We start from the raw sequence: 11,180 nt of genomic DNA on the forward strand, positions 1-11,180 counted from the left end.
AGACGTAGGGTATTACATCGATCAGACGGCCCGAACCTGTATAAATCGCTGTCTCTGCGCCTTGTGTCACCATCCGGTTTCTGATTACGCACACCCCCACCGATTAATCTACCCTCGTGGGATACCCCTCGAAGGACTGTCGAGCATCTTTTGTCGACATCAAATTTAGGGTTAAAAAAGTCAAATGAATTATAATTTGAAATGGATTTAGTATACAACAATATCTAAGAGTCTTTCTTTGTGTCACTCGTCGCTTGGTGGGCCTCTGGTCTCACCTTCACCAACAACTAGGCCTTGCATTGGATAACCTTGACTTTGTCACCAATAGACTAGGCAAAGCTTCAACTCTATGAATCGGCATCGAGCCAGTCCATGGAGATCTCGCCGATCTCCTCCCTCGTATTTCTACGGCTGATAAGTCGGCTGATATTGTTTTATTGCGAGAGAAAAACACTATACTATGGCTGGTAAGCCAGGCTGATAAGGTTAAGCTAACAGATTTTTGTTTTCTAGGACACGTTTCCAGCCAGCAGATAGATCTGCCACTCACGTTTGGGTCTTCGCTCGCTAAGTACTGTCCCATACTTAGTAGCATGATTGACTCTATGGACAACTTTTTCGCACACTCTCTTCCTACTCCAACTTAGACATGGAGAGCTCGGCGATCCACCGCCCTTCTCAGGAAGTCTTTTTGTTGGAGCAAAAGACCCTTGAAGAGCAAATCACTTATTGGTTTCGCTAGGAGGCTAAGCATATGGAGAATGGACATGCTGATCTCAATGCCAAAAACCTCTGCCACTCACGTTTGGGTCTTCGCTCGCTGAGTACTGGTCTGTACTCACTAGCATGATTGACTCTGTGGACAACTTTCTCGCACACTCTCTTCCTACTCCAACTTAGACACGGAGAGCTCGGCAATCCACTGCCCTTCTCAGGAAGTCTTTTTGATGGAGCAAAAGACCCTTAAGGAGCAAATCACTTGGTTTCGCTAGGAGGCCAAGCACATGGAGAACGGACATGCTGATCTCAATGCCAACAACCGCATCAGCGACAAGCAAAAACCTACATGCTAGGACTTAGGAATTGGATGTGAGTGACCTATCTTGTATGAGTCTAGGACCTGAGTTCGGAGCTTCAACTATGAACCTTGACTTTAAAAACTGCAAATACACTTGGGCTGTGTTGGTTCTATAGTAAAGGTTTTGTGCAAGTGTGTCTTGCTGAGCATAAACAAGCACGAGCTAGGGCCTATTTTAGTTTGGGGTGACTAAAGTTTAGTCACTCCACTCTAGTCCTTTTTATTTATTTTTTTTACCAAACAAGGTGACTAAAAAGTGATTAAATTGGTTTAGTCATCTAGTCAAAAGGGGTGACTAAAGAGGAATGAAGGACCAAAAAAGACACCCTTGCCTTTCATTATCGTGACAACAACAAAGATGCTACGCAGCTAATAAGGACGTTTTGATATTTTTTAGCAGCTTTAGTCCTTTTTAGTCACCTAAACCAAAACACCCTAGGATAGGACTAAAGTTTACTAAACCAAACCAAACAGGCCCTTATTCTCTCGGTCCCAAAGTAAGGGGGTGTTTGGATTCATCTTCTAAACTTTAGTTGCTGTTCCATCAGATGTTTGGCACATGCATGGAGTATTAAATATAGACTAATTACGAAACTAAATGCACCGATTGAAACTGTTTTGCGAGACGAATTTTAAGCCTAATTAGTACATGATTTGATAATACAGTGCTACAGAAAACATGTGCTAATGACGGATTAATTAGGCTTAATAAATTTATCTCGCGTATTACTGACGGGTTCTGTAATTTATTTTTTTATTAGTATCCGAACACCCCATGCGATGCCCCCACGTGACACCTCCTAGACTTTAGGCTCTGTTCGCTTGAGTTTATAAGCCATAATCAGTCGTACTTTTTAGCCATGGAACAATATTTTCTCTCACAATAAATCAACCCTACAAATCAGCCACAGCAGCAATAAGTTCTACCGAACAGAGCCTTAGTCCCTGGATCTAAACACCCTCTAAGTGCTCGTCTCGCACTTTGAGGAGTCCATCAATCTCATACCTGACTAGATTTATAGAGATAACATTAACATTTGTATCGCTAAATAAGTTTATTTAGTATGAATATATATGATATCTATTTAGCATCATGAATATTAGTATCTTTTTATATATTTGGTTAGATTTAAGATTACTTGATTTTTTGAAGTGTGAGATTTGCTGTTATTTTGAACGGAGAGTAGTCCCAAATTTGAATTTTAAAGCAAGTTCAAGCTGCGCATGTAATAAATTTGTTAAAAAAAATACAGCTTTTCCTGGACAGCGACACGCCACATAAGGATCTGGCATCCTCATCCGCTCGCGCGGAGCCAGCCACCCACGCTCCAGACCGGCAGACCCAACCCAACAGAACCAGGCAACCAACCAACGTGCCGGCGGCAGGAAAAAATGCTGCGTGCGCCCCGCCGCCTACACACGCCATAGCCCGTTCCCCAAGAAAGAGCCCCCAATACTGGTAGTCTGGCACACAGGCTGTGAGAGGGAAAGGAAAGCGAAACGTATTAAACTCGCGCACACCATCAACCGCATGCGCTGATGCGCACTGCCCCGGAGAAATTCAAATCCCAAACCCCGCAAGCAAATTACCCCAGCACCAAATTCGCGGCCGGCCGGCCGGCAGCTCTCCGTCGATCCACTGCGGCTTCCAGTCCCGAATAATCCCAATTCCCAATCTATTCGAAGCCTCCTTCCATCGAGGGGAGGGGGAGGGGGAAGTGGAGGGCGCGGGGGAGGCCCTGCTTAGGGTTTGGAGGTGGCCGGCGCCGCCGCGGGGCGGGGACCGCAGCGGCAGCGGCAGGGGGATGGATCCGGAGCAGACGTTCCTGCGGGTGCACGCGCGCCTATCGGGGACGCTGTCCCAGCTGCTCACGCCGCGGATCCGCCTCGCGCTCGAGTACCTCTACCTCGCCGGCGCCGTCGCGCTCTTCTGCCTGCTCGTCGTCATGCACACCAACTTCGTGCAGCAGGTCAGTCACGGGCCCGTCTCTCGAGAATTGCCCTCAGTGGCCCGCCTATCATTCTCCATTGCTCCTGCTCCTACCGCTGTGATGGATTGGGAGCGGATGTGACGCTTCTCGTGGGCTTCTGTTGAAACTATCACCGGGCTTGGGGTGGGGAATTCGTGCTAACTTCTGTGATCTTTCAGCAGTGCTACCATGCTGCCAATTTAATGTGAATTGTGGAAACAGAGCTACCATCGCTGCTTTGCTAATGATTTTTTTGCCGGCATAACATTGAAGAACTTTTACCTATCCTCTGTTGTTGTTCCTTCAGTAATAAGTAGTATTTACTTTGAACTAGGATGAACAAAGGTTACGTACTCCCTCTGTATTTAGCTTGTCCTAAACATCATATATTCAAAAAGGGAGTATTAGTTCATCACTTAATCTGTATACATACTCACTTCCTGCTCTGTTTATGATTGACATTTTTGTTTTGACCTTTATTAATGCATGTAATGGTACATAAGATAAATATTTGATGAACTATGATATATCTACATGCATATAGCACAAATCACACATCACAACAAGCAAGGCCATGCAACTATAACCTTATTCATCTAAATGATCTGTCTATATATCTAATACATATAAAAGCAGGCTCTCTGTAATTCACATATTCATGTGCATAGTGACCAAGTTCCTGGGTTGATGGGATTGAGGAATGTTGAACCTACTTGTTTCTGGAACAGGAACAATGTTCCCAGGGCGAAGAATGTGCCATGGTTCCACATTCCCGCTGATTAATACCAACTAGGTAGAAATATAAAGTTCATGGGTGGAGATCATTAACACAAATCTAGAGTTTTGAGAAAAAAAGAAAGAATATCTGTAGGAAAAAGAAAGAGTGAAACCCTATGCGATGGACTAATACTATTTGGTTTTGTAGTCCACATTTCTGTCCACTCCAGTCTTTATTTTTTGATTCTCACTTTTGAATTGTCTTTTGCATGCGAAGCCTGGCTGCTCAAGTGAGTTTTCTGGAATTGAATTTGGAGAAGCACAACTTGTCCAAATCAAGGTAGTATTAATGTCAGGTTGCTCTTTGCTTTTGTTCTTGAATTTGTTGCTACTCTGAAACTCCATTATGTATGTTTTATTCTTCTTGCTTTTGTTTGATGATTCCTGTTTCTATTCTATTGGTGTCAATCTTAAACTTTGCTATGAGTTGTAGATTATCAGTGGGGGATTATGGTCCAGCAGAGGTGCTTCTTACATCATGGATCTCCAGAACCTGGGACGTTCAGCTGAGAAAATTTTAGAGGTTAATGGTGATAAGTTCAACATTTTGGCATCTAAGTTTTGGTCAACCTGGGTTGGCCCTGGAGCTAGGAGGAGTAAGCTAATGTTTAGAACTTGGAAAGGAGACAAAGAATTTGAACCTCAATCAGAGAATACAGCTGACACAACTGTTACCACGACTATTCCAGGCTTACCAGATTTGAAGGCAGCCGGAGAGGGTTCTGTACACCACCCTTTATCAGCTAAGGAGTCATTTAAAGCAGCAGTGACATATTTGTTCAGAAAATGGTACCATCGTGCTGTCTCATTCTGGAAGAACATAAAGCAACTTTCAGAAAATACCCTCCAGTTGATGGTAAGAAGTTTGACCAGGAATTTTGTAAACCACCCCCTTGTTTAATGCTTACCCCCAAAATCCTCTGTTGGTCTGATCGATGGATTTTGATGTAGCAAAAAAATAAGTTTATAGCTCTTTTTTTTTGGAGGGGGGCGGGGGGGGGGGACCTTACATATTCCTTTTTTAGAAGTGTTTCTGAAGGGGCAAATTAGTGGCGTATAGCTATTTATTGCTGAGATTTGTTGGACTGATAGTGTAACAGTATTAATCAATAGGGGGGGGGGGGGGGCAGACCCAGTGCCGGAGGCTCCCACATGAGTGGGGTCTGGGGAAGGGAAAAACCGAGGCAAGCCTTCCCCCCGCAAAATCTGCGGATAGGCTGCTTCGAACCCACGACCTGGTGACTCGGTGAGACAGCTCTCACCACTGCACCAGGCTTGCCCTTCAACAGTATTAATCAATATTCAGATTAAATAAAGGACTGCTCATCAATATTTTTATCCCTACTGGGTTCCATAAGTGGCATGATACTTTTTTTTTTGTCTATAACTCATTAACTCTATATGTTTGCTATTAGTGTTCTGTGTTTGCCTATGTGTCTCCTATTGGTTAACATACATGTACTTTATCCCTATGGTATTTCTTGTTTATTTTAACATCAGGTCAGATCAAATTGGAATGACTTCCTCCATATTTTTAAGGATCTTCAACTACCAAGCATGGATCATCTTATTTCGACAATAGGTAGGGTCGACTGTTAAGTTGTCATATTTTATGCGCCTCAACCTAGAATAGTGCTTGCATGAATCCTATTAACCTTGTCACCTGCAATCTCCAAGCACTAATTTTCTCTAACTTCTCTAGCTTATGTTGCTTCTTACAGTGCAGTGGTTTGAGAGGAGGAGTAAAGCATTTGAGCCTACTTATTTATATGGCGTGGAGAAGGTCTGACTCTTCCTGTCCTGTTTATATCACTTGGCCATTCTGTCTTCTTTGATATGTTATTTGGTGATGAGCTTCTTGTTTCTTAGCACAATAAGAATACAAACTTCTGTTGAACATGTTTGAAAGTTTTAGGCTACTCTTCAGTGAGGAAATCGTGTATGCACCTAGTCAATCCCCAGCTGGTGAAAATTCCATTAACAATCTGATAAGTGATAACTGTGAATATGCCACTGCTTCTTGACATCTTCAGTGCAAAGTTCCATTATGAGGATATATTCTGTTAAACTCTAAAAAATATCCTTGCTGTTCCTTTGTCCACTCACCCTTATAAACTTTGGCACATTGGGATGGAACACTGGACACATATGATGGATGTTACATCCCTTCTCTGTTGACCTTCATTGCTTTCTGACCTGCCACTAGCCTTATGTGGTCACATCCCAAGTGGTCTCAACACAATGGTGAGGCCACAGGCTGTTTCCAGGTCTGCCTCTCACTGAAGTACTGCCTGTTCGTTTGGGCTTGTTTGGCTTATAAGCCATGGCTGAAAGTACTGTTGGCTGATTTGGTGTGAGAGAAAAATACTGTTCGTTGGCTGATAAGCCATGGCTTATAAGCCGAATACGACCAAACGAACATGCTACCTGGGCACGCCTACTACTTATAGTTGAAGCTCACAGAGCACTAACCTGGAAGCTTGTAGATGAAGTCACCCTTCACATCACATTGTCGCAGATGTGTTGTGTATGCAATCTTTAATTTTAGCAAGGGTAAATAAGGAACAGACAATTTTAGGCTATGAAAGAAGTTCAACCTTATTAGAGTGGCATATTCACTCAATGAAAAGGATCTGAAAAGCAGTAGAATATTCACAATTATACAGTATTAGCAATATTGGTTTGGCTGATGACATAGTTTCTTGAATTAATTCAAGCCTTGAGTTGGTTAAGAGGATCAGAAGACCCAATTGTTGTCCCTTTTATGCTTGTATGCATGTATTAGCATCGTATGTTGAATAGTACTCATTGTAGGGGCTTTCCCACATGCTCATTTCTTTTCTGCAGGGTTATTTCTTGCTTTCTGAAGGTGCTAAAATTCGTCATGGTGTCCGAACAATCAATATCACAATTTCTGCTCGAAATCCTTGCTTTGGAAACAGGTTTCTGTTCAGTATTTTTGAACCCTTCCTGTTTGCAAGCTTTTAAGTGCCAAAGGTTGCTGTTAATATTAGCTCCTTCTCATATGTTGAAAACTTTGATCTGACGTAGAGTTTAAGAGAATGCCCTTTCCACCAACATGCAAGCACGCTGCATGTTGTATTTTAAGAGTATCAATGACCTTACCTTGGATCTTGTGGAATTTGCATATCTATCTAAATGTTTCCACTTCAGCATATATTAATTCTTGACAGTTTGCTACTTAGATTCCAGACGTGTATTATCCAGATAACAATTTTGACAAATACTCCCTCCATTTAAAATTATAAGACATTTTGGCTTTTCTAGGTACATTGCTTTTACCATGTATCTAGACATAGTGTGTATCTAAATGCACATCAAAAGTTATGTATCTTGAAAAGCCAAAGCGTCTTATAATTTGGAATGGAGGGAGTACTAGGTTAAGTCACAGTTTTGCACATCTATTTATTTTTCATCTTGAGTTGATTGTGGCCTTTGGCAACGTTGATCTTGCACTCAGATAATAAGAATTGGTGCCTTATTTCAATGAACACTACGATAGTAACTCCTATATCATTGCAACATGAAATTTTCTTTGATATAATAAAACCTGTAGATTTGTGTGCAATTTGTACTTTGTATACAAAATGTGAGAGACGTTTCTTTCTCTATAAGTCTACATTTTTCTTTGCTACAGTTTTCTTCGAGTGGGTGTTTGTGATGTGTTGGCATGTACATATACTATCCAATTGGATTGTCTGCAGTAGAATGACATCTCAATTTTTTCTACATTTTCCTTTTCAGGTGGCAGCAGCTTTTGATAAACAGCATTGTTGGATATGATACTATACTTACAAACAGCTTGGTGAATTCTCCTGGTCATGGTACGCATCTGATCCTATTGTGCATGTACAAACCTTAAATCATCAAAATAGTTCTACAAATGATCACAGACTTGGTTCACAACAGCAAAGTAACAACTAACAACACAGTTGACTTGCTTGGAAGCATGTCAAACAACAGTTTTTTCACTTTGTATAACTGTTTTGGTCTTTGGTATGTTGTGCAGGCTATTTATACAACTTTCAGACAAAGGAGCTCTATGATCTCAGTTATGGGCATGAACCACCAGAAGGTCCTACAAGATTTGGAGGTTGGTATAGTTAACTTTGTTTTCTCAATATGTTGTCAACTCTTGAGCGTTTTCCACATGACATCACTATTGTGCATTTGTTCCACTAAAGCTTTATACATGTCAACTGCTAAATTGCAATGAACTTTCAAATTGGAAAATACGGAACCAAAAATTCCTTAATTTTGGCTTTTGATTGCCTTTCATAACATACATGACTCATATCTTCCTCTCTGTGCATCAAATCTGATGCATTGCAACTTTGGTGTTTGCAGATTACTTTGTGACAAAATGTGGTGTCCTTCTAATGTCACTCTTTGTCTTTTTCACAACCACCATGTCTGTTTCATTTACTCTGAGAGAAACGCAATCCCGCATGCTTAGGTTCACAGGTTGGTGTTCTTTTCTGTAGGTTGCGGTCTGGACTGCTTTGCACTTAATATTTTATTTGATTCACCTAGTGCGTTGTTCTTCCTTGAAATTTTCAGTGCAGCTTCAACACCATGCACGCCACCACCTGCCAACTTTTCAGTTGATATTCGTGCATGTCATCGAATCATTGGTTTTTGTTCCGGTAATGGGAAATATTCTTTGGCGTTTTGAAATATTTGAAGTTTGTGATGAAAATGTATTCGCTGCAGGATTCACCAAACTTCTACATTAGCTCACTCATTATTTTGTTCTGATCTTTGTAGATTATGATTGGGATCCTCTTTTTTCTATTTGAGTTCTACGATGATCAATTGCTTGCGTTTCTTATTTTGACTCTTGTATGGTTATGTGAGCTATTCACGATGATCAGGTAATGTTTTACATGGAAGTATTACTGGAATTTTTATTATTAATTACTCCACTCCCAATGTGAAACATCTACTATTTTAGAGAAGTCACTGTTTCGTCCAAACTCCTGTTGGGTATGGTTGGGGTCGGGTCGGGTTCATTTGTGATCCAGGGGCACCCAAATGAAAAAATCTCTCCTCTTTCAGCTGGAAAGAGTATTTTAATGGGGGCCCAGGCGACCAGCTAATAACTACAATTTGACAGTGCCTTCCCCCAAACAGTGACTTCTGCTGTGTCCTAGAGGCTAGAGCTAATAATACGAAGTCGCGATGCCCTATGGAAAATTTTCCCTAAGGGAATAGCTAGGCCTTTTGCTCAGTATAACTGCTGAGAGAGCAACTCAAATAAAAGATATATGGGTAGAGATGATCACTTATTCTCGTCGAAATAGTATAAGGCAGCTAGCATGAATGCATCTATCAGAATTGATTTTGTGCAGGACAAATTTTTGAAGCTAATCATTCTTAAATACTTATCTTTGTATCTTTGTTTTTCAGTGTGCGGACATCCATATCGATGCAGTTCTTTCCACGCTTCTTCTTGCTGTATTTTTTGGTTTTCCATATCTACTTCTTCTCATATACTTATGGTACGTAAAATTCAGTATGTATCGAATTTTTTTCTGACTGAACTATTGATTAACTAATGGCACATTTCTGTCGCTTTATGACTTATGCTTTACCAGGCTTCTCATATCTGGCTTTCTCTGCTACGGCAGCATTCATGCAGCACCTGATTTTATATTTTTGGAACCGTTTTGAGGTTAGTTAATGTCTTGTTTCTGTGTTTTGGTATTTCTCATTCGTTATCTAATGCTTGTTACTACATTTTGATGTAATTTTCTGTTCATGTTTTTTTTAGAAATAATCATTGATTACGATTAGTTAGATGTTTCGAAGTTTAATATCCCTATGCATTTTTTAGCTTCTGAACAGTGGTTTGTATGCACAGCTTGTCATAACTTTCATGTGAATCAGAAAATTGACCCAAAATCGGTTGATTCACTAGGGAGGTAGATCAGTCTGCATATATTGGGTTCATTTGCTCAATTAAATCCTTGTCTCCCAATGTCTACTTCATGTTTCCCTGTGCCACTTCAGGTGCCAGCTCTCCAGAGATTCATGCGAAGTCGAGCTCACATTCACCAGCAGACAGGTGTCCAGATATCCTCAACTATCTACACTTCTACCTTACACATTGCTAGGGTAAATGTGAGGGACCCTGGTACTATAAACGATGGCCTTGGTGCTGCTCGTGAAGCAGATGCCCTATTGGTTCAGGATGAGTCTACCAGGAACCAGCAAGAAGGTCAACAACACGGAATTTCTGAGCCAGCTGCCAACAATGCTCTCCAGTATCAAGAGCAAAACCCTCAGCAAGCTGGAAGCACCCCTGCAGGCTCAGGCTCCCTCAACCCATTTGGGTCCCTTTTGCTGTGGTTGCTAGGAGGCGGTGCTTCTGATGGCATAGTTTCTTTCTTCTCTATGTTCAGAGATGTCCGTGATCATGGTCAAGATTACACCGATCCACCTCGAAATGAAAATGATCAGGTGACATAGAATCATGAAGATGAAAGTGGACCAATGACAGAACTCTCGGCGGGTGCTTGGGCGGTAGTAGTCTATTGCTAATATGATATAATGCCGGCAGCCCCTTTCAAAAGGATAATGACGAATATTGGTTGCAGCATATACAGACTGGTGTTGCTGGACATACCATGATAGTATTATCTGTTTCTCTTTTTTTAGTTAGTAGGTAAGGATGAAGGTTGTATCTATATTCATTATATATGTACATTCCCTACCGTCTGAATGGGAGTGCCCATTCCAGCCCTGTACAGAAATGCCAACTCACAGCATATTAAATGTTGTGCAAATTCTTTTTGTACTCCCATGGGTAGGTGCTGCAGCATGGAATATGCAGTGTTACTGTATGCACCTGTTACTGAATTGGATAAAATTAATGGTTTGGATCCATTGTTACATGTGCTGTTCCAATTTTGAGGTTAGTGCTTGCAGATTAATTCCTTAAAATTATGGTTTTTCGGTGTTCCTTCAAATTTTGAACACTGTTGTTGTCCATTCACTGAAATGCGGTCAGTTTAAACTTTGAAACTTATAATGATGTGGTGTCATTTTGCTGTCATAGTGCATCGTGTTGTTGCTTTAGGGCCTGTTGGGCAGGGCTCTGGCTCCTCTGAAAATGACTCAGGCTCTGGCTTCTCTGTAGAAGTGGCTTCTCTGTAGGAGCCAAAGCTTTTTGAAAAAACGTTTGGCAAAATGACTCCTCCTGTTCTTCTGGAATTGATGAAAAGTAAAAATATCCAAAGTGCCCCTACTTATTATTTGACTGTACAAAATCTTGCATCAATTAATTATAATATCGGTTATAATTTAGGTAAATCATTTTTTGAGCAAAGGTA

General features: G+C 41.2%; 1 protein-coding gene across 2 annotated transcripts; it reads left to right on the forward strand.

Annotated features, from left to right (window-relative positions):
- Positions 1 to 2,421: 2,421 nt before the first annotated feature.
- LOC136522039 (membralin-like protein At1g60995) lies at positions 2,422 to 10,758 on the forward strand. Of its 2 annotated transcripts, XM_066515832.1 has the most exons (15): positions 2,422 to 3,048; positions 4,043 to 4,105; positions 4,259 to 4,421; positions 4,515 to 4,681; positions 5,326 to 5,407; positions 5,547 to 5,608; positions 6,673 to 6,767; positions 7,591 to 7,670; positions 7,856 to 7,939; positions 8,194 to 8,310; positions 8,407 to 8,492; positions 8,614 to 8,720; positions 9,256 to 9,347; positions 9,444 to 9,520; positions 9,859 to 10,758. In XM_066515832.1, the coding sequence occupies exons 1-15, from the start codon at positions 2,884 to 2,886 to the stop codon at positions 10,315 to 10,317; spliced, it is 1,899 nt and encodes a 632-aa protein (XP_066371929.1). In that variant the 5' UTR covers positions 2,422 to 2,883; the 3' UTR covers positions 10,318 to 10,758. The 2 variants fall into 2 exon arrangements, with proteins under 2 accessions (XP_066371929.1, XP_066371920.1); XM_066515823.1 differs by having other exon boundaries at positions 4,259 to 4,681.
- Positions 10,759 to 11,180: the final 422 nt, after the last annotated feature.

This window comes from Miscanthus floridulus, chromosome 2, assembly GCF_019320115.1.
Source record: "Miscanthus floridulus cultivar M001 chromosome 2, ASM1932011v1, whole genome shotgun sequence".
NCBI lineage: Eukaryota > Viridiplantae > Streptophyta > Magnoliopsida > Poales > Poaceae > Miscanthus > Miscanthus floridulus.

Bases quoted from the DNA above. Each gene is read 5' to 3' on its own strand.
- LOC136522039 (XM_066515823.1), top strand. From the start codon at position 2,884: ATGGATCCGGAGCAGACGTTCCTGCGGGTGCACGCGCGCCTATCGGGG. The intron at 4,106-4,258 runs GTAGTATTAATG...TATGAGTTGTAG, and splicing joins CACAACTTGTCCAAATCAAG to ATTATCAGTGGGGGATTATG. The intron at 8,721-9,255 runs GTAATGTTTTAC...TTTGTTTTTCAG, and splicing joins GAGCTATTCACGATGATCAG to TGTGCGGACATCCATATCGA.